Here is a 22,978-nt window from a genome sequence, read left to right on the forward strand (position 1 = left end):
GAAAATTTGGGCTAAACCGCTCAATTCATATGGATTAGTTTTACGATCTCTTATGAACTTTAGCGTCAAAGTGGTAGTTGCGTAGCTGTCAATGGAGGGACAGAAAGCTCAGATTTCATCAAAAAGATCTTAATTTGTGTTCTGGAAATAAATGAATGTCTTACGGGTTTGGAACGACATGAGGGAGAGTAATTAATGACAGAATTGTTAATTTCGGGTGAACTATCCCTTTAAGCACTGTTTTCAGGGATAAAAAAAGGCAAATGAATGCCATGCACCTTGTTGTTATGTTGTTAAAAAAATAATAATAATTGTCAGTTTCAAAATGGCTGCTTCTAAGGTTGAAGTGATTTTACTAAAGCTTTGTTGCTCTAAAATGATTTTTTTTATGTGTGTGTAAGTGGCTACTGATGTCGAACTAGTAATGTTTTTTTTTTTTTTTTTTTTAATTAAGTTCCCATACCTTTAACAAAAAGAAAAAAGAAAAAAGAAAATGGGAATATGTATGAGGGAAAATGAGAAGTGAAACTAATATTTCTTTCAAGGTCTTCTGGTTTTGTCGACTTTAACAGGGTCATAGTGACATGCAACTTTCACGGTCATTATAGTGGGGGAAAAAAGTAAAAAGCTTATTTGCATTTGCTACTTGTGTTTCTTAAGATATTTGCATACAGCCTTTTAAGGCTTTTTGGCAGAAACTGTTATGTAAAGGTGACTCTGCCATCTAGTGTTATGGCAATGAATTCTCAGCAACATAGACCTCTTTGGTTCATTCATTTCAATCATCTGTACTACCTGCAGTTCATAATGCAGTCATCTGTCCCTTGTAACAAATTTAGGTATCAGTCCAGGTTGCCTGGCCGGTATACATGTTCCCAATGCCTCCTTTGTACACAAATGGATTTTCTACATTTCTGGCTCTTTAATATCTGGATCTGGAAACCCTAACTGTGTGGGTGTCGAATATCTCATAACAATGGCCTACATTCAGTGCAAAAACCCACGGTTTATGATTAACAGGGAAAACAAGGTATACATGCTCAGTGTAGTGTAAAATCACTCGCTTTGTTTTACACAGAACCTCAGAAGATCCTGTTCTCATCTCATATCGCTGTGCATGTCTCACATGTTGGTTACACAAGGTTTTCTAACAGGCAATGTAGTGCAAAAATATTTTGGTACAGTATATAATGACTGGTACTCTTACTATTAATATTTTGTTTGTTTGTTTATGCACATTTGTATGAGTAATGTATTTTTTTTTTCCAATATCTGAATGTAATTAACTGAAATCTAAATTCAGAGTGCTAACTTTTGGACATTTCAAAGCATAGACATGGATATCCAGATTATTTTGAAATGAAGCTATTTTTTGTTTCAAAGAGAACATTATTTCCTCAGAGAATTTAGTGCTATTTTGCCAAAAGATTTAAAAGTAGCATAACAAGAATTGTCTATTTTCATGGCACTGCGGTCAAATAAAATCAAATATTGAATGTTTCACTCAGTCCTTTTTCTTTATCTGTGTAAATAAATATATGCAAATACAAAAGTTATTATTTCATAATAATGTATCACATTTATCATCATGTGCGGCCGCCCCCGAGTCCGTAAAGAGATGACGTCATCGCTACGTAAACGTCTCCGCAACAGTGGAGTTGCTAAACGTTTCCTACACAAAAAGTTAACTTAATTACTCCAGAGGGCGCTTTGCGGCACAAAGAAGCCGAACTCCCCGTTGAGCTGCATTAAAATATCATGTCTTTTTGGTTCTACTGTTGACATATGTAGCCTACACTAAAAGCATTTTCGTTCAAACCTATTAATCCCAACGATTAGCACTTGACGTCTGCGTTTAAACCAGCCCACGCAAGATCTTTTAAATTATCTTAAAATAACACGATTTAGCAATCAAACCTTTAGCGCTGTGAAATGTAGCAGCCACCACGTGACAATGCTGGCTCTCCGATGTTTCAGGAACTGCTGGGTACTATTTTAAATGCAAGTAGGGACAATAACTGGATGAAATAGTATTTAGTTAATATAAAAAAAAAATCGATGAGGTGAAATATTAATCTTTTTTAATTTAGAACCATGGTACCTGACCAATCACAGCCAATAACGGCTTCTAAGCCCCTCCCATTTTGAATACCCCAAACTTGCTTTCTTCGTTCTCTCCACCCGTATTTCTATTGCTCGCACGGATCTGTCAGTAACCGGATACGGCGTGGGGTCAGTACTAAGTAGTTTTTTCGTGTTAATTTTCTCCTCATGTGTCAATGAATATTTTTTAGCAGTTGTTATAAGTCTATTTGTCTCGTTTAGATCGGGGTTTTGTTATTATAAGTACGGGAATGGTTTAATAACCCACACCCACCACAGCACGGTTCACTCTCGGTAGCTCAGCTTATCCCGGTCTTACCAGGTGGCTTCCACTTGCGCAGTCTGTCGCTAAACATGGCAGGAGGGTTGAAAGTGGGGTTCGTGCAGCTCATGCACTATTTGCAGGACCCTCAGCACGTCGCGCGTTTCCAACAGCTATGCGGGGTGCGCGGAACCGACACACGTGACAAAATCAGTAACGGGGTAACGGGCGCGCGCCACGGGGATGTTGATAACGGAGGCGGGGATGCCACCCGCCGTAGACCAGCAGGAGCAGAGACCGACAGGGAGAAACGCAATAACGGCGTGTCGAACGGAGCTGCGGGAGAAACCGGGCGGCCACGGGATAAGGACGAGGACGACGCTCAAGGATCCTCGGTGAAGCCGTTGCGCAGAAACTCTCTCACCGGAGACGTCGGACAGGAGTTCATCATCGAGAATAAGTTTCTCTTCTACCTGTTCACGCTCGGTACCGAGCTTGGAAACGAGCTGTTCTACATTTCATTTTTCCCGTTCTTCATATGGAACATAGACGCATATGTGAGCCGCCGGCTCGTCGTGGTCTGGGTGTGGGTCATGTATCTCGGCCAGTGCACGAAAGATGTGATCCGGTGGCCGAGACCTGCCTCGCCCCCGGTGGTAAAGGTGGAGATGTTTTACAACTCGGAGTACAGCATGCCCTCTACTCATGCCATGTCCGGGACCGCCATACCCTTGTGCCTGTTCTTGCTGACCTACGGTCGATGGGAGGTAAGAACATCACGCCATTCAGAGTGTGCACATAACAGTTGGATGTGTGTGATGTCAGTCGCGAGTAATGAGTTTCATTGCATTAGATTTTTTTTTTTTATAACAAAGTCTATTTATTTTGAAGACAAACAGCACAAGCTCAGTTTTCAAGCAAAACATACACACATGCACTTTGATTAAAGAAAAAAGTTATTGCTATTTAGAACTAGTACTGAGGAAAGGCTCTAGTGTTTGTTTGCAGATGCCACTTGTTTAGATATTGTTATTAATTGGCATTCATACATATATTTTAAAGTAACAATGACATATTTACAAATTCTTATTTTTATGGAAAATTTCTAGTATTTATTATAAATGATTTATCTATGCACATTTGTTATTAAATTCATGTGCCCTTGTAATTATCAAAAACATTAAAGGTATAGTAGGCAATTTCGGAGAGGCTAGCAAAAGCAAGCTAGCTTTGAAAGCATTACATCAAGAAGTTTTAAACAACAAAACAATACAACATACAAAGTGTAAGGAGCTCTTTAGATCAAGAAGTCCTCGCTGCAGCCTGTAGTGCAATCACGTACTTGATATCAAGTACGTAGTTGATAATGTGCTATAGTAGGTTTCGATTATATGTGAAAGTTTAAACGCACATGCGCGCAATTACCTATTACATTATACACAAATGATATTATTGTTATAAAAATCTGAATGACATATGACATTCACACGAACGCTTTTTTTTTCTATGCGCTTTGGCCGGTTGTCCTATCTCCTTTGTTTACATGAGGCGAATCTGTGCAATGGCAAACGTAGCCAAAATATTGCTGCTAATAACTGTGCTAACAGGGCTTATTACATACAAATACATGCACAGTTCTCCCATTATATTGCGGAAAAAAGGTGTCAGAATGCAATACTACGCAGGTCACTCATGAAAACATGTTGTTAGCATGGACTGTAAAAAATATGGACAAAGCGTCTGTGACGTCACCCATAGACTTTCTCAAGAACGGTTTTGAAGCCGTTTATGGGGGGTATGGGTGGCGCCATCTTGGAAAATCTTGGGAAATCCTAACCCCGCCCACCTTCTAACGCAGCGCGCGTCACTCAGCTCGCTCTGCTACTCCGATTATCTCTGTGTATATTTTAGGCAACGAAATATGTTATAAAACACCATACTAGCTCTTTTCGTTTTCATTTAAAGAAATCTTAAACATTATAGCCACACAAATGTGGTTTAGGCAACGCGTATTGATTATATTCACTGCATATAACGTTTGCCTATTTATAAGAAAACAAAATATAAAACACAATCTTGAAAAACCTGCCTCTTTTCGTTTTAAATATAATATAAAAACATTAAACATTTGAATATGGTCCAGGCAATATGTGCATTTGTACTAAACAACAGATTTTGCAGTAAACAACATTACAGATCATCTTCGTTGTATTAAAATTTAAAATGACAAAACTCAACCCAGTCTCTTTTTGTTAAATTTCAGTTTTATCAATATTAGCCATTATAAAAGTATAAGTATAAGTAAAAGGTACAAGAAGCTATACAAATAAAGCAAACAATTCAGTCAAACATCAGCGCTCTAGTCTAACCATACAACGGTAAAGTTAGGCTAAATACTTATAAAGTTATGAAACTTCCCCTCAGCCAAAACGATTGGCCAGGGAACAAATTATAGATTCACCAGACCAAAAATCGCCCGTTAGATATAGACAAGACGAATTATATCTCATATTTAACCACTACAGAGACGCCAGAGTTAGCGGCAAACGTCAGAAAGACTAGCCGAGGAAAGGCTGTTCCAAGCGGGGTACATGAACGCCGAGCGCCCGGTCATCGCTGGATCTCACAACCTGGATAACATTATCATAAATATTTAAATAAGACCACAGATTTGAGCTTTAAACAACTACATTCTCGCCTGAAAAACTCTTAAAACTACATTTCATGACACAGAAACAGTAGTATTATATTTCAACTGTGAAAAAAAATGGCGCTTCTTATGTTGTCATTCTCCTTGGCGCAGCCTATGCTCGTTATCAGCTGTCAATCAAGCTGTCAATCAAAGTTAACCACGCCCTTATTTGTCATACATTTTATATCTAAATGCGATCTAAACTAACGAGTTAGAAAAAAATTCACAGCCTTCATGGTTGTCAGGCACTCGGAACCTATCGAAAAATACAATAAAAATCCATGGGACCAACCTGTAAAAACATGAATTTATGCTGTGAAAACGGACATTTTAACATGGGGGCTATGGACATTTGCTCCCTTTTGGGACCTCGCCCTTGCGGATTTTCGATGTATTGCAGTTTTTCGCACTTCCGGGTTGGCTTCATTTTTCAGATTACAATGTTGCCGCTTGGTTGTTAGCCTACCAGAACCAGTAATAACTTTTTTTTCAGGCTTCTGATTGGCCAACATGGCCTTACGGTTAAGGTTATATCGCCACCTGTTGGTTTGGCATGCTCTTGACAGCGCAGAAAAGATTTTTTTTAAAACCATGCTTGTGTGGACGCAGTTTTTTTTTATTACTATTTTTTAACAAAGGAGGAAAAACTCAGTTTATAAAAATACCCGTGTACGTGTGGACTAGGCCTTTATTTGACAGGATATATTAATGGTTAACTAAGAGTTAGCAGTTTAACTTAATGTGTGTAAATGTAAAAGCTTTAATGTTTAAATTCATCCACAATAGCCATAAAATGTTTTTCTCCCTACTGGCAGCTTCAACGCTGTGTGCAATTTTGAACTAAATCAATTTAGATGCATTTTGTAATTTATCTCCAATGAAACTGCCCACATTAGTGTTGTATTATTGTAATCCATAAATTTACACAAGCACTGTAACATGATAGATATGCAGAAGTCGCACTATAACTAGTTATTCAAGCCGTTTCTCTCTGATTTTTGTGTCTATTTATTACACTTTTATTTGTATGCAGCACTGAGGACATTTTCAGATGAATAGGTGAACCAGTAGGCACAGGTGCATATTAAATGAATTTTACAGATTTGTCTCTGTAATCTTTAAATCCTAAAATAAATTTAAATCCTTTACTGGGTGGGTGTTAACAACAATGGCCTATGTCAGGGTGCACTTTAATCATCTTTTTTTATCCCTGTTTAAAGGACACTTTTAACCCTGTGTTAAGCTATGTATTCAAATTTGTGCTTTATTCATCAAGTATAACCAACTCTAACAAGTTCTAACACAGGGTAACGTATGTACAATGTTTAACAAAAAGGTGTTACAGACTTATTTTCTGTTATGTCTTGCTGTATCAAAGTAGAGAGAATTTTATTTGAGAGTCTTATTAGTTAATTTGCAGCTTTATCTCAATCTGATAACACCTATTACAAAGTAATGACATTGACCTTGCATTGTAAAATCAGGAGAGGGTGAGAGTAAACTATTCTGACCTAGAAAGCAATGAAGAACAAATGCCACATATTATATTGTGATATAACCACATGATTCTATTGTTGGTGCACCAGTCTTTTAACTATTTAATGAGACTGTTCTTGAGAAATGCTGCCAACAAATACAGAATGACCTTTAGAATACACAAACAACATTGACTTGTTTGACCCTTGAAAGTGCTCATGCATTTGTAACCTTTACGCTTTTATTATGTAACATTCCTCAGAAGTTGGCTACAGTCTCATATTTTAATAAACAAACTGTATTTGGGAAGATTCAGTTGGATTGTTAGCAGGAAGATGATCTGGGAATGTTTGAGAGTTTCTGTGACTCTGCTGAGTCAGAGTTTACATGATAAAATAAACTTGCCTCATGGTGTTGTTTACAGGGTGCAAATCTTCATTTTGTGAGTCATTTTCCAAATGACTTCGAGTCATTTTTACAGATGCTTTAAAAGGACAGTTCTCCTTAAAAGAAAGATCTGTCATGTCATTCCAAACCTGCACTTACTTTCTTTCATGGAAAACTAAAGGAGAAGTTTTGCATAATGTTCATGCTGCTCTTTTCCATACCGTAAAAGTGGACGGGCACTGGAGGCTTTCAAGCTCTAAAAACATCAGTGCTTTGCTAGTATATTCCAACAAATATAATAGCTTTGTGTGACCTTTAATTTCTTTAGGTCACCAATTCACTTGTATTGTACGGAAACAAACAGCTGCTTGGACATTTTGCTATAAGTTACTTGAGTAAAACATGACAGAATTGTCATTTTTGTGTATATTCTCTGGTTCCACTGAGCCTGAGGTTATGCAGAGAAACTTTCATGAGACTCCAATCCTCCAATCCCATATCTCTGGGATTGGACCATATAGAGCCTTCAAATTTTAAGCAGAATCTAAAAATATATTGAGGTATCTTTATTACTTTATTATTACTTTATTACAGCCATGCCAACTTTGGGTGGAAAAACATGAAAAACATGCTTCTTCCCATTTTTGAAGTATTACTAAAGACAACAGAATGTATTAATATACCTACCCATCTCTGTGTACAAATAATTCAAGGCTGCTGCTATCTTTCTAAAGTTGTTTTCTCCCCTCTGTAATTTGGCTATGAATTTTAGGTGCAAATTGTAATTTTGACACTCACACTGTACATTTTCAGACTCCGTCATGACTCTATCATGGAAATTAGACACAATAATCATTTATTTATTTTTTTGTATATTGTTTTTCTGTGATTTTTGCCTTTTATTGTGACAGGACAGTATAGAGTTGACAGGAAACGAGGTGGGAGAGAGACAGGGGACGGGATCGGGAGCTGGGACTCGAACTCGGGCCGCCCGAGCGCAACGGCGGTACATGTCGGCGCACTGACCATGAGGCCATCGGTGCCGACACATTAATCATTTATAATTTAGTTTTAGTTTAGACACACACACACACACACGCACACAAAATCAAATCTTCTCTCACAAACCTGCATACTCAGTTGCAGAGAGCTCACTTAAACACACACACACCCACACACACACAAAATCAAATCTTCTCACAAACCAGCATACACAGCTGCAGAGAGCTCTCACACACACACATAGTCTATAATCAGAGGCAGATGGTCAGCATATGAGGTTAGCTGAGGCTCAGATGAAAGGGAGGGAAAGATCTCTGTGAGCTGGTTCAGCATGTGGTCCAGTGTCTGTGTCATGTGGTCTCAGGTCATGAGGTGCGGTTCGGATCTCTGGTTGTTTTAATGGTTGTGTCTCTGATGTTTATCTGAATCTCTTGACTCAGTGTTTACCCTACAGTTACACTGTATGACCCCAGAGAGGTGTTTGTTACAGCATGTCCATATGTTCTGCTGTCAGAGAAAACTTGTTCAGACATAAGACTCTTCTCCATAATTTTAGAGTTCACTTTGAAATATCGTCATTTATTTGATGCGTAGGTAGTGTAATGCTTTTCTTGTGATGGATCTTATCTTTTATCTGTTTGTTGACCAATAATAGTCATTATTTTTGCTATTCTGTTTTCTGATGCCAGTGGTGCAGCAATTGCATACCTCACTTCTTAAGTGAACAAAACTCTGTCTTTGAAACCACTCTCGCCTGAGAAGAGATTTTCACATAGCAGACGCATGCAGCTGTTTGTATGAGTTCTCCTTTTCTCTTTCATTTAGGACGGCATGTCTTTTGCAAGGCAAAGCAGAAGTTAGGAAAAATACCCCCAGTTTCACAGAGCTTGGGGGAAATGTCCTGTTCCCCTTTATGATGTTGCACTGAATGGAAATTTCCGAGTTAAAGCAGCCAGTCATTTTCTTGGCAGCTGGGGTTTCACTGTAAATCCATCGCTCTACATGTTTAAACATGGACGTTAGTGCATGTAAATCTCTGCTGGAGTGTTTAAACTGCAGTAATCTGTCTGAGAGGGATGTAGGTCGGCAAACACACAGACAGACGACATAATCTGAATGAACCACGACTGTAGGAATGTGTTGCTTTTTAGCTATTAGCCTAGTTTCAGCAATTTAATACAAATTAATGTTTTAAAATAACCTGAGAAAACCTGAGAAGGGGTTCACATACCTTGTTTACTGCATAAACCGCTCTACTTCGGTATCAGAAGTGACAGTGAAGACACATGTAATATTACAAAAGATTTCAGTTTTCACATAAATGCTGTTCTTTTAAACTTTCTATTAGAAAAATGTATCACGGTTTCCAAAACACATTAAGGAGCAACTGTTTTCAACATTGATAATAATGAGAAATGTTTCTTGAGCAGCAAATCAGCATATTAGAATGATTTCTAAAGAATCATGTGACTGAAGACTGGAGTAATGATGCTGAAAATTCAGCTTTGCCATCACAGGAATAAATTGCAAACAAGTATATAATTTAAATTGCAATAACATTTCACAGTATTGCTGTTTTTACTGTATTTTTGTTAAAGAAATGCCTGTAAGCTTAAGAGACTTTTGAAAAAAATTAAAAGTTTTATCAACCCCAAAATCTTGATCAGTAGTAGGAATAAAAATGTGTATACTGAATGTTAATGTCATTCTAGACGTCCGGCTATTGATAATTATGAGCGAGTTTACAGAAAGTGTTTATGATAAAATGTCCTTCATGTTGTTAACCAGTACAGTCGGTTGAGAGTGTAGCCGCTCTTTTTAAAGTTTCCCACTGGCTATGGCTCTCTCTCTTTTTATCTGCCTGACCATCTTTTGCTTTGTGGGGTGGTAATTGTAGTTAAGTGGTTGTTTTATGGTGTGCTGAGGGTTTGACTTCAGTGTTTGTTGGTTGTATGGCCGTTTTTACCACAGGAGGGGTCCGTCTGTGGGCAAATGACGTGTTATGCAGCAAGTGATGAGGATGGTATAGTCATAGATACTACCATGGACACTTGAGACATATGGACACACATCCAGAACAGATACCCTTCAGCCTCATGAAAGCAGGTTAGCCTTAGCTGTGGTGTCACTGTGACACTGGGCCCACAGCCAAACATGAGGACATTGTGTGCGTGCGTGTGTGTGTGTGTGTGTGTGTGTGTGTGTGTGTGTGTGTGTGTGTGTGTGTGTGTGTGTGTGTGTGTGTGTGTGTGTGTGTGTGTGTGTGTGTGCATGCTTGCTTGATGCTTAGAACACCATCTGTGCATAAACTGTTATATTGTGTTACGGAGGACATTTTACACGTATGGTACAAACCATAATAACACAACTCACAGAAATGACAGAGAGCGAGACAGGCAGATCTTCTTTCTCATCTGCCATCTGCTGTAGTCATGTGTGTGCAATAAAGATAAAAGCAAATCAGTCCTATCCTTTGCTGGTAATACGTGCACATTGATGGACAAGCTTGTACATTGCTTAACTCTTTTTAAAAAGGTTTCAAAATTCACTTTAAGGTATGACTGTATGCGATTTATGTTGTAGATCAGAATGTGAATGGAATGTTAACAAAAGCCTTTGTTTTACTCCCAAATTGGAAACCTGCAGTGCATTTTAAAAATGCGTTAGAAATTTCTGAGCCAACCAGTGGTTAACATTTACACCACTGCTGATGAAATTCATTGTGAAATTTTGCAGAAGTTGTCTGTCTCATAGTAAAGTGTGTGTTTATTTCCACAGTATCCTCTGCTGCTGGGTCTCTCCCTGGCCTTCAGCTGGTGTTTCCTGGTGTGTTTGAGCCGCATTTACATGGGCATGCACTCCATACTGGTAAGACAAATTAAAATAAAATTAAAACTAAAATTATTATTTTTATTTAATAATTAAATATTTTAAGTTGCTGTGTGTAGTTTTTTTTTTGGGATGCATGATAAATCTGAACCATATTTTTTACAGGTCTAGATCTATTTATCACTTAAATTAAGCAAATTAGTTGGTTGTTTTGCAACAAAGTGGAGATAATTCTGTTAATAACAATAGATCTTCTGGTGAAGAAGTGACAGGTACAAGAAAAAAAGTATACACAAGGGAGAGACGGAGAGATATCAGGGAAAATGAAGAAAGGGGAAAGGAAAAGTGATGATGTTCAAGAGAGAACCTTTAATAATTTTGCACAGTCCCAACCTAAGGATTTAGACTTATTTTCTTTTAAGTGACAGCCATACAAAAAATAGGGTTGTCTGTGGTTTCAAAATTGTTGTGGGTGTGTGGGATGGGCTGGATGAGTGTGAGAATTCCCAGCCTGAAATTCTGTCCTAGTCCAGCCCTGAAAACATTAGTTTAATAAGAGGGTTAAATGTAAATTCATTATGAATTAAAAAAAATTCCATACTGCACATTATAATGTTGTGATTCCTAAATTCACTTGTAGCATTTAAATTTGTTGTTTGTTTGTTTATTTAGGTAAAATAGCATATTTCAGTAGCCACTTCCATTTATCAGTTATCAGGCAAGATAATAAAAATGTGATTAAAAGGGGTGGTATAAAGCCCCTTTTTACATTATGTAAATGTATACAATATTTATGTATTGTCCCTAGAGTGTATATGTGAAGTTTTAGCTCAAAATATCCCACAGATATTTTTTTACAGCATGTTAAAAGTGTCTCTTTTTGAGGGTCAGTAAAAATGTTGTTTCGTGTGTGTCCCTTTAAATGCAAATGAGCTGCTGCTCCCGGCGCAGAGGGCGGAGCTTCAAGAGCTGGTGTGTGTGTTTTACCAGCTCCAGACAAGCACTAAAATGTCAGAAACTGTTCTGCCTTTTACGTTAAAACCGAAGTCAGACAATAATGGAGAGACTCAAGAAGTGACAACATGTACTGTAGAATGCAACAGGACGTTTCTGAATGGATAGTTGATGAATTTATGTTGCTGATGTGGAGTTAACTATCTTCAATTAGCATATTCTGTCATGATAATCTATAAAATTGCTTGTGTGGGAACTGTTGTAAGATGCCTACAGAGTGACATGTTATTGCAGTTGTGTTACGTACAGTATTGCATGTGAAAAGACGGATGCGACAGCTTGAGCAGACTCACAAATGTGCTGAACTACAACGGCTCTCCTCTTCTCAATATGGACAGCCAGGCTTTATGTAAATTTTAGGGTTAGTGATGTTACTAACCCAGGAGGAATGCCATGTAGTCCCTACCAGCCGTTTGTTGTTGTCCTTAAAAAACGATTTCTTTAAAAGCAAATATCTTCGTTTGATTTGAACTTTAAGCATTTTACTTTGCAGATGTTGTATATGCTCAAAAATCCGTGTATCATTCGTTCAGTCGTTTTTTTATTTAATATTGAAAGTAGAAAAATGAGAAAACAGTTCCTTTTTCGATTTTCATTTTTTCCAAAACGAAGAAAAACAAGAATTCAGCTTGAGTTTTCGTTTTTTCGTTCTGATGTAGAAAAATGTATAAACAGCTGGAATATTCTAATTTTACACGTGGGTGGGAATGAAACGCCCCTTTCATTTGATTTGTCAGCCGAAGATCAAACTGTCCCGTCATCAGTTCTTCCTCAGTTCTGCACTGCAGAATAAGAGTCCTCGCGTTGTGATTCTTAACGCGTTTATCGCAACTACATTTCATCTTTTTTTTTTCATCAAATAACCAGACTAACATGACTCGACACAACCCGTACTGGGAAAAACACTAGACAGGGCTTTCTTCTGTGTAGACCAGGAGTTCTCAAGTGCCAGGGGTTTGCTATTTTCCTATTTCCGAACTGTAAAGTCACGTTTTTTTTTTTTTTTTATCATGAACCACGCTGTGTTTTATTCTTAAGTGACTATATAATGCATTTTACTTAAAATAATCTAAATGTTGACTTTGAAAAGTAGGTGCGTCAGAAGGCTATTCACTCTATTTTGGTTCATTTTTGGTGTGCGCCAGAAAGATGTTCAAGGAGACAGAGACGCGCTAAAGCAGCGCATCATATTGTTTTCTTTATTTTCCAAAGGCATGACATTTTGTAGTCATTTTGAATGTACACAAATAAAAATATAAATGTTACTGTTTCGAATGACAGAGTATTAAACGACAGAATATTATTATTTCCCCTGTTGAGCAACAAATCCAAGTGATGTCGCCGGCGCATCGCTCGCTTACACAGCATCTCTAGGCTATTATCAGTTCACTTCTGGCATGGCTAACATCGCAGCCTGTTCATTATTAAAATAAAACACAGTCAACCAAACATATAAAAAGTTATTCTGCTTAATTTAATTGGTCTGTTGTACAATATAAAGGCTGTGCCGCACAGTAGGCTACTTGCTGTTATTCCAAACTCATTTCCCTTGCTGTGAAGATGCTGATTTAGCCTATACATGTATTGGGACCCGACTTAAGTATAAAGCCTTCTTTACATTACTAGTTAGCATCCAAATGTTACATTGCAAATATGGAAACTTTGGACCGAATGAGAGATGCGCGAAACCAACGTCGGTACAGTTTCAGTTTCGATTCAAATAAATTCGTTTAGGCTTGGCGTTTAAAATTGGCTAAATGTTGTTTATAATAAAGGACAAAATAGGCTATTTTTATAAGCTATTAGGCTATATTTTTATTATACGTGGCTACTTATTTTTCATTCTTGTTGTTTTCTGAATAGGCCTACCATTCATTTAAGGATTTGACATAGGCTACAGTAAGGGGAAGTAAAATACCCATAGACATAGCCTATATGTTATTAATAGTGTTTATAATGTTAATGTTGCATTTTATTTACCGATCTTTTACACTATTTCTGAATAGGCTAATAATAAAATGCGTTTGTTTCCCTCTCAACATGACCCGGTGCGCTGCGTACAAGCGCACATCTTTGAGATATAAATTAATAAATTTTAATAAAACACAAGGCCTACATCATAAAACTCAAAAGAGTGTGTATTTTAATATCTCTGTTGTTCTCTGTTCTCCGGTTGTTAGATAGTCAGTCTGAATGTCATGCGTTTACGTTAATATAGAAATATTATATTGTCAATGCATTATTCTTTTCTTTTTGTATTAGTGTTAAAAATATTAAATTTACAACTAATTATATTGATTTATATCTTCATTTATTATATTTTTTTTTAATTACTGGGCGAGGGCGACCATGTAGGCTAACAGCCGTCATTTAGGCATACCCAGCTGATGCAAAGCGTAGGTGAATTTATATCTACACAGAAGAAAGCCCTGTCTAGTGTTTTTCCCAGTACGGGTTGTGTCGAGCCATGTTAGTCTGGTTATATGATGGGAAAAAAAGATGAAATGTAGTTGCAAAAAACGTGTTAGGAATCACAACGCGAGGACTTTTATTCTGCAGTGCAGAACTGAGGAAGAACTGATGACGGGACAGCTTGATCTTCGGCTGACAAATCAAAGGAAAGGGGCGTTTCATTCCCACCCACGTGTAAAATTCGAATATTCCAGCTGTTTATACATTTTTCTACCCCAGAACGAAAAACGAAAAATCAAGCTGAATTCTTGTTTTTCGTTTTTTTGGAAAAAATGAAAATCGAAAAAGGAACTGTTTTCTCATTTTTCTACTTTCAATATTAAATAAAAAAACGACTGAACGAATGATACACGGATTCTCAAACAGCAACATTACACACTAACTAAAGTTAGAAAAGTGAAACCATAATCAACCACCCTTTTAAGAAGACTGCCGCTTTCATAAAGGCCAGGCAACGTTATGAGGTTCCTCATGGGGCGTGTGTGTGCGTGTTCACCTTAAGGCAGTCATGCTGGGAAGAAACAAAAACCCCTGGTGTATCTTTATCTTTACTCATCTTTCTTTTAGTGTGAATGCAGGTCAATTCAGTATGCCTTTGCTGAACGTTTTGTCATTTTGAAGGAAGATAACATTTGACTTGAATAATAAGTTAGTTTTTGTGACCTTAGGCTACTAGACTGAGCGGCCCGGTATAACTATATCCATCTGTTTATGTCTCATCCATTATAAACATGCGTGTTCAGACACGGTAAATCCATTGGTGATGTTTTAAGTTTGACATCTTATTACAGTAATAAACGGTGTAATTTCACTGAATGATTTAATCTTTGGGCGAGTTGTCTGTCCGTCTGGATGACATGGTTTTTCCTCAGTCCTGAAAATGTTGTGTTTCATCTGGGTGTTCTGCTCCATGTCTGCTTTAAGCGGTAATGTTGCCCTCAGGGTGACCTCATCTGTCTGGTTGAACTGTTGGGGGGATGAGTGGCCGTTGCCCTAGAGATTGTTCCCATGGAAACCGTGAGATTGTCTTAACATTCTCATAGACAAGAAGGGATTGTGAAACTTGCCAGATCTGACACTCTTTGGGAAATGATATGGGCAAATAAATGCTTATTATAATATTTTTTTATCTTGATTATGTTGCTACATCAATATGTTTTAAATTGTATAAATTGACTGTTTCAAGACCCAGAGTGGCTCTAATCTTTCATGCAAGCTTTTATCTCTAGATTTGATTCCTTTCTCTGTACTGGAATATCATTTTTAGCCCTTTTCTTAGTTTCATGGTGTGTTTGCTTGCACAGATATGGCTTGCTGAAAGCTATGCCACACATCTGACGGTCGATATGGATTCACATTTTGACAGATAAAAAGAATCACTAGGACTAAAGACAGATAGGATATCTCTCTATCTCACACAAACTCACAAGTACACGTATATGCAAAAGCTGTGAATCCATGTTCCACAGCAGATGTGGAAAGTGAGCCCATCATGGTTAATGACTGATAGATGAAAGAAAGAGGTGAGTTGTTTAGGGTTAAGTGTGTTTGTGTGAGTGACTGAAGGGGAGAGTAAATGTACATTGGCTAGTTAATATGTGTCATATTAATGATGTTTTAAAGGTGCAGTAAGCGATTTCTGAGAAACACTTTATATTTGAAATCAAACAAACAAACACATCCCTCCCTTCATTTCACTGCCCCCAAAATGCCCAAACATGCAATGCAAGAGTCTAACTTCTAACCGTATACATACTGGGAACTATATTCTCAGAAGGCGAAGCACTGCTAAATGGGGCGGAGTGATTGGTAAAAAATTTAATTTGGTAACAGAATTGGTATCGAAAAAAGTATCGTTCAGGAACCGGTATCGAAGTCAAGGTATCGTATCGGAAAATTAACGATACCCAGCCCTAATGACGAAAAGTTGTGGGCATGTTGAGTGAGATTCAACTGCTTTATCCATTTTGTTTCTCTATCCTGTCACGTTTGCTGGTTTTGCGTCATTTTGGTTGCACACTGCTACCTATCGGTGAACTTTGGAACAGCAGAGTATCCGAAATGAGCAAAATCATGATATTGTACCGTTTTAAATAAAATATATACCGATATTTTCCAAGTACTGTATACCACGCAACCCTAATATTCAAGCAAAAGTTTGCCATTCGTTTCAATTAAGTGAATTTTTATTAAAGTCAAATTTAAGTATTTCTTTTGTATATGTTTGTAAATCCATGAGATCAACCTCTTTCGGTCTCAGTATGCATTCATACAGGGTGAATATTTGGTGCTATAAGAATTTTAACTTAAATTAACGGTTGTTAATGCGTCTGTTCAGAGTCAGACCAACATGAACTAGGGCTGGGAAAAAAATCGATTTGATTTAAAAATCGAGTTGGGGGGTCAAATCGATTCATATTTTCAAAAAATCTATTTTTTTATCTTCAGTATGTACATTTTGCATTCGCCAAATCTTCCTTCAGGGTTTCCGTAGCATGCTCCCTGGCGCAGCCCTCGATGCTTCACGACATCACGACAAGAAGACTAGCATGTTTAATTTTTTAACGGTCCTCCATGGCGATGGGGAGGGAGGGAGTGAGTGAGGGAGGGAGTGAGTGAGGGAGGGAGTGAGTGAGGGAGGGAGGGAGTGAGTGAGGGAGGGAGGGAGGGAGTGAGTGAGGGAGGGAGGGAGGGAGTGAGTGAGGGAGGGAGGGAGTGAGTGAGGGAGGGAGTGAGTGAGGGAGGGAGTGAGTGAGGGAGGGAGGGAGTGAGTGAGGGAGGGAGTGAGTGAGGGAGGGAGGGAGGGTGAGTGTGTGTTCGCGAGTGAGTGAGTGAGCGAGTGTGTGTGCGCGAGAGTGAGTGAGCGAGTGTGTATGTGCGAGTGAGTGAGTGAGTGAGTGTGTGTGTGTGTGTGTGTGTGTGTGTGTGTGTGTGTGTGTGTGTGTGTGTGTGTGTGTGTGTGTGTGTGTGTGTGTGTGTGTGTGTGTGTGTGTGTGTGTGTGTGTGTGTGTGTGTGTGTGTGTGTGTGTGTGTGTGTGTGTGTGTGTGTGTGTGTGTGTGTGTGTGTGTGTGTGTGTGTGTGTGTGTGTGTGTGTGTGTGTGTGTGCGAGTGAGTGAGTGTGAGTGTGTAGGCTATGTGAGTGAGCTTGTGTATATGTGCGAGTGAATGAGTGTGTGAGACGGCTCGCGATGACTGGTCAGAAAACAACGTGTAGTCTGATGTTTCTTGTCCACGACATTTTTAGGAGTCAAAATCGTGTAATCTGACACAGTGACTATCGTAACAGACAAAAAAATCATGTAATCTGAACCAGGCGTATGAGTTACCTCAGGATTTTTTGTTGTTTTATTAGCTCAATCCAAATACAGTATAAATAATTTGGATGTTTAACAATCTTTGTTGCAGGCACAGTGAATTTTCAGTTAGAGAAAGGGTTTGCCTTTGCAATTTTGTTTATGTTGATGCACTTTAATTAAATACAATAAATATGTATTTTTAAAATATATTTACAGTTCGCAGTTATTTTGTTTTAAATGGGGGGAAAAATCTAATCGAATCGTAAATCGAGTTTTTTATAAAAAAATCACAGATTTTTTTAGGGGGAAAAAATCACCCAGCTCTAACATGAACATTTGCATGCAGTTGATGTGACACATTTTTTCTAAGGAGGGGTATTCTAATCTTTTTTCCATTGCATTGGCCGGCCAATAAGATATGCGTTTTCGGTCACATGCCCAGAGCCGCTGCTGTTACTTCTGCGTTTCTAAAAGCACCACCTACTGTAGTCTCAGCCTCAGATGTGACGTCACGCCCACGGAACGTTGGCTGACCGTCTGATGCATATGGTTCACTTAACTGGAAACACTTCAGGAATGTCAAAGTCGTCATCTGATTTGTTGAATTTTATCGGATTTCCGGGGGGCGCGAGTGTCGCGTTTATTTTCGGTCTGCCGGGAAACAAAGTGCAGACGTGTAATTGCGTTTCCTACTGATTTACTCGGCGTTTTGATCAGATGTGGTAATGCAGACGCCATTGTTGTTATACGTGCACGAACAGATCAATGACTTACTGCTTGTTTTCTTCTCCTTCTTTGATTTTCTATACTGACTGACTTGTTGCACGCCGGTCTGTTGTTGTGGGGACATTTCCACGCAACGAAACGTAACGCTAAACGAAACGAACTGTAATTGGTTGTTTGACATGTCGGTCAAACGGCCTTATGGGCGGGCCTTGGCCAAACAAAAAGCTGCTATGAATTCCAGACCTTCAGCCGTCAGTCTGAAGGTCTGGCTACGCGAGACTACACCTACTGTAAGGGAGTGAATTTGCGTTTTTATTCAGCCTGTCTGCTGGCTTTTACATATTGGTCTGAAGAGACAAATCATGTTAAAATCTGACTGAATTACCTGTTGTATTCTTCCTTTTTTGTTCTTTGCACCTGCCATATTTGTTTGTTCTTGTTTATGGCAATGTTTTTAGAATGAATTAGTTTATTATTAGGTCACATTTCCTTTATAGATTTACACTTAAAAAAGTATTAGTCAAATATGTACATTTCTGTCAGCCTGTTTTAAATGTAAATTATCTTTTGTTTTTCATTTAATTTCTTTTTTTTTTTTTTTGCACTGCACCTTCACCTGTGTTTTCTTTTTATTCCTGTGGTTTGACGTTAATGTATTTGTATTTGTCGTCTTCAGGACATCATTGCCGGTTTCCTGTACAGTTTGCTGATCGTAGTGGTCTTCAGTCCTGCTCTGGAGATCATTGACACCTTCAACCGCACCCATCGCTACGCCCCGCTAATCATCATCTCTCTTCACGTGGGTCTGGGTCTCTTCTCCTTCACCTTGGACACCTGGAGCACATCACGTGGCGACACCGCCCAAATCCTGGGCTCTGGTGCGGGTATCGCCTTGGCATCCCACGTCAACTACCACCTGGGCCTATTGCCGGACCCACCTGCATCGATGTTACCTCTGCAGCCCCCATCTATCACTCTCAGCCTGTTCGCTCTCTGTCTACTCCGCTTTGTCCTGGGTGTCCTCATTCTCCTGGCGACCAGAGCCGTAATGAAGGCTCTCACCATCCCGCTCGTCTGCTGGCTCTTCGGGATTCCCAGCGGCGACGTTCGGAAGGCCAGGCAGCACATGGAGGTGGAATTGCCATATCGTTATATCGTCTACGGAGCTGTGGGGCTAAATGCACATTTCCTTGTGCCTTTCCTGTTTATACAAATGGGTCTGTTGTGATTGGGTGAAATAACCATCCATCTTTTCGGCCAGTAAGAGCCCAGTTGGACTGCAGAGGCCCTTCCCTTCAAATCAATGATTGGATGGAACTAAAGCCAGTAACACTGTAACACTGTGCTGCACCTTCCAGATGTTCCTCAAAAATGTTTTCCATACTGCAGTTTTAGCAGATTTTCTATTCAAAAAACCTGTGTTTGGTGTTGATTTAGAGATTATGGCCCTTTTCGAAGCAGTTGCATGTAAAGTTCAGTAGCATGTCTATTCTTATCTAAAATCCGATTGTAAACATTTCTACCCTTTAGGGTTTGTTATATTTTTCTCAAGCAATACAGCAGTTTTGCTTATTATCATTAACTTAAGAGGACTTTTGACTAATCTTTTGATGAGTTTTGTTCATGCCACAGTAGGACGACTCAAACTCTTGCATCAAGAGTTGACTGAAATCTTTCTTGCGAAGGTGTGACTCATGGAAATCTCTGTGATGGATCGCCTGAAGCTGACGCCAGCTTTTATTTCTTGTTTGCAATATAGAATCTGAAATGTCATATGTCAAATGAAAGGCCACCCAAGCATGATGGTTAGTGGTTGGGTGCAGTGTTGATCTTTGTTGTACTTTTGTTGCAGTTTAGTTTCGAATCGAAAGCAGGTTGGACTATTTCTCTGAAGACTTTTATAATGATAGATGCCTTAATGGGTTTCTTTTCACAAAAATTACAATTCTGTCGTCATTTACTTACCCTCACAACATTCCGTAATTGACTTTCTTTCTTCTGTTGAGCACATAAGAAGATATTTTGAGAAATGTCTGCGTTTTTGTGTATATAATGGAATTCAGTGGGCTCTAATGTTAATTGGTTCCCAACGTTCCTCAAAATATCCTATTTTGTGTTCCACAGAGAAACAAAATCATACATGAAGGTGAATAAATAATGATAGAATTTTCATTTTTGGGTGAACAATCCCTTGAACCGACCACTCAAGAACCAGTTTCTCTAGGCATTAAAAAGGTGATGCACTAGGGATTTATTCTGAAAAATGTTAAATATTAAATCAGTTTAACATTTATGTTCTTAGATTGAATACATGTCTGGCTCATAATCAGAATGATTCTTGGTCTTTTTATATCTCAGTCTGCTTTTATTCCGTGTTTTTGTTTTTTTGCAAAGAAAATCAGCAATGCTTTCCCTACTAGCATTTAGCTGTGTTTTCAGTCAGGTTGAAACGCAAGTAAATGTCAGGTTTGCCACTAAACCTATGAATAATTCAAGCTGCCTTTTGATAGTCAAGGTTGTTTAATGTGTAGTTAAGATGAATTTGTGGTACTGATTTAAATGCACTGTTCCCAGATTGCACTGCTCTGCTGCCTGCTGTTGTCACTAGGATGACTTTATAATGGGTCAGGCTTGCGTGACACTGCTGTGTTTTTATTCTTCCTGTGGCCTTTTGTGTCTTTGTTCAAGTGCAACTTCCTTTTTTCCACTGAAAGAGAAGGTGGCCTCCCAATTCCTCACTTCTGTAAACAGGATTGTTTTGGATTCTCTGAATAATGAGAAAACAGTGATTCCATCAGGTGTGGCCGCATAGCAATGTTGACCTTTGACTCTTCACATAGAACAATGGAGATCTCAGTCATTTGAAGGGCGGAGGTTGTATTTAGGCCAGAATATAAGAGGATCCATTGAGGAGCGTTGCTTTCTGGACCAATTGTTGTAGTTTCTTTACTGCGTGACTAAGTTTGTGGATTGAAGTAGTTTGACTGTAGCATTTTTCCCTCTCAGGCCTATGTAATGTGTTTATCACCAAATATAAGTACTTTCTGTAGCTGTAAATCCATTATGGGGGTACTTTTTCCCATAAGCCCCCACACTGAATCTGCAGACTATCAAAACATTGGTTTGCATATCATTCACAAAGCTCTATGCATCCTCTTTCTTGTTAGTATATTTAATGTTTTGTAATAATTTTTAATATCATTTGATAAAGATACTACTAAAAAGTAGTGCTCTCAGGTCGGTTTAACTAGTTTTACTATGCCTAAATTAGACAATTCCCCTATAATCAGCACCAAATGCAGAAAAGGTAGCAGAATCCGTGTGGTCCTGTCATGACCTAGATTGAGCTCCTGAGAAACTGGTCCAGTGGTGAAGCTCTCATTTAAAAGTGCTTTATTTCCTTTGATTTGGCTTTCTCTGGTTTTACTGGAAATAGCATAGCTAATTCTGAATAAACAGACCTGATTTAGATACCACTCGGTGCCTTTTATGTAAACCTCTGCTATATTTGATAAGCACAGAGAATTATTCCCATCTGTTTTGTTTTTCATTCTTCTTTCTTTCATCTGAACGGAGCGTGTGAAAAACTTTAAGATAAAGTGGAATGTTCTAAATGTAAATGACAGATTGCTGCTCAGTCCATCCTGGTTCATACAGTGTTCTTATTGTAAACTAAAACTATTAAAATAGTTTTTGTTAATTAAATAAAAAAATCGAAATATTAGACAAAGAAAGCTAATTCAAAATATTTGCAAATATTGTAATGGAACATGCATAATTCACCAAAAAGCTGCATGTTAAATAATGTATTAGTTATACTCGCGGGTATTCGGTTTGCTACCATACCCATTTCAGAAATATTACATTTCAGCAGACCATTTTCTTTTAGATTTTTAATTCTTTGTAAAATCACTTTGAGTAGAATTGTTTAAAATGTTTAAAGTCTTACCAAACGTGTCTCAGAAGTTTTGGATACTGTATGTGTGTTTGTGTAAATGGTTATTTCTGGAGCCCTGATTCTTCCTTGTGTTATCTTATTTCCTTTTCAATGATCTAAAAATATTATACTCTAAATATTGTTGGAGGCATTCTGATATTCTCATATATTGTAAAAAATACCCTCAATTTAAATCTCTGACTGAACGTTCAGACCTAATAAAAATCAGTTGACCTTCACCCAGCGCTTGACACTGGAAGAATCACACTCCCACAGGGCTGAAAACGCAATGCACAAATGACCATGAATTCAGTGTTATAAGGTGACCTGTGGCTTATGTTCATAAAATGGCTTGTTATAGAAGCTCTGTTCAATGCTTTCATAGCAGTTATCTGATGATCTTTGATTGCGTTTGCATAATATGCTCAATCAAAAGCAAAAAAAAAACTATTACTTTTGTCTGTTTTTAAAGAAAAAATAAAGAAAATGCATCTTATTAACAGAAGTGTATGACTGGATTTAATAAGCACACATTGTTCCTCAGGAAGTTTGAATGTTCCTGCTGAGATCAATGAGCTCTCTGTAATGTCTGAAATATTAATGCACATGTGTGAGCATTTTTTAGCCAGATAGATTTGCCTTTGCAGTTCAGATTACAAAAACCATCTTGCCTTACACTATTCACTGTTTAGTTGTGTGATATATTAGTAAAATGAGCTAGAGTCTTATTTGTGTTCATGAAGATCAGTATATTGTACAGTATTTCAGATGAGGTTCCACA

General features: G+C 38.2%; 1 protein-coding gene across 1 annotated transcript; it reads left to right on the forward strand.

Moving 5' to 3' along the window:
• Nucleotides 1-453: 453 nt before the first annotated feature.
• sgpp1b (sphingosine-1-phosphate phosphatase 1b) lies at nt 454-22,695 on the forward strand. The gene is made up of 3 exons (XM_081351566.1): nt 454-3,132; nt 10,701-10,790; nt 18,937-22,695. Exons 1-3 carry the CDS (start codon nt 2,458-2,460, stop codon nt 19,486-19,488), a joined length of 1,317 nt encoding a protein of 438 aa, XP_081207692.1. The 5' UTR covers nt 454-2,457; the 3' UTR covers nt 19,489-22,695.
• The last annotated feature ends 283 nt before the right edge of the window (nt 22,696-22,978 follow it).

This window comes from Scardinius erythrophthalmus (genome assembly GCF_964197995.2).
Source record: "Scardinius erythrophthalmus genome assembly, chromosome: 21".
Taxonomy (NCBI): Eukaryota; Metazoa; Chordata; class Actinopteri; order Cypriniformes; family Leuciscidae; genus Scardinius; species Scardinius erythrophthalmus.

Coding starts and splice junctions, on each gene's coding strand:
- sgpp1b (XM_081351566.1), top strand. CDS start 2,458: ATGGCAGGAGGGTTGAAAGTGGGGTTCGTGCAGCTCATGCACTATTTG. Junction 3,133..10,700: donor TGACCTACGGTCGATGGGAG/GTAAGAACATCA, acceptor TTATTTCCACAG/TATCCTCTGCTGCTGGGTCT. Junction 10,791..18,936: donor TGGGCATGCACTCCATACTG/GTAAGACAAATT, acceptor TGTCGTCTTCAG/GACATCATTGCCGGTTTCCT.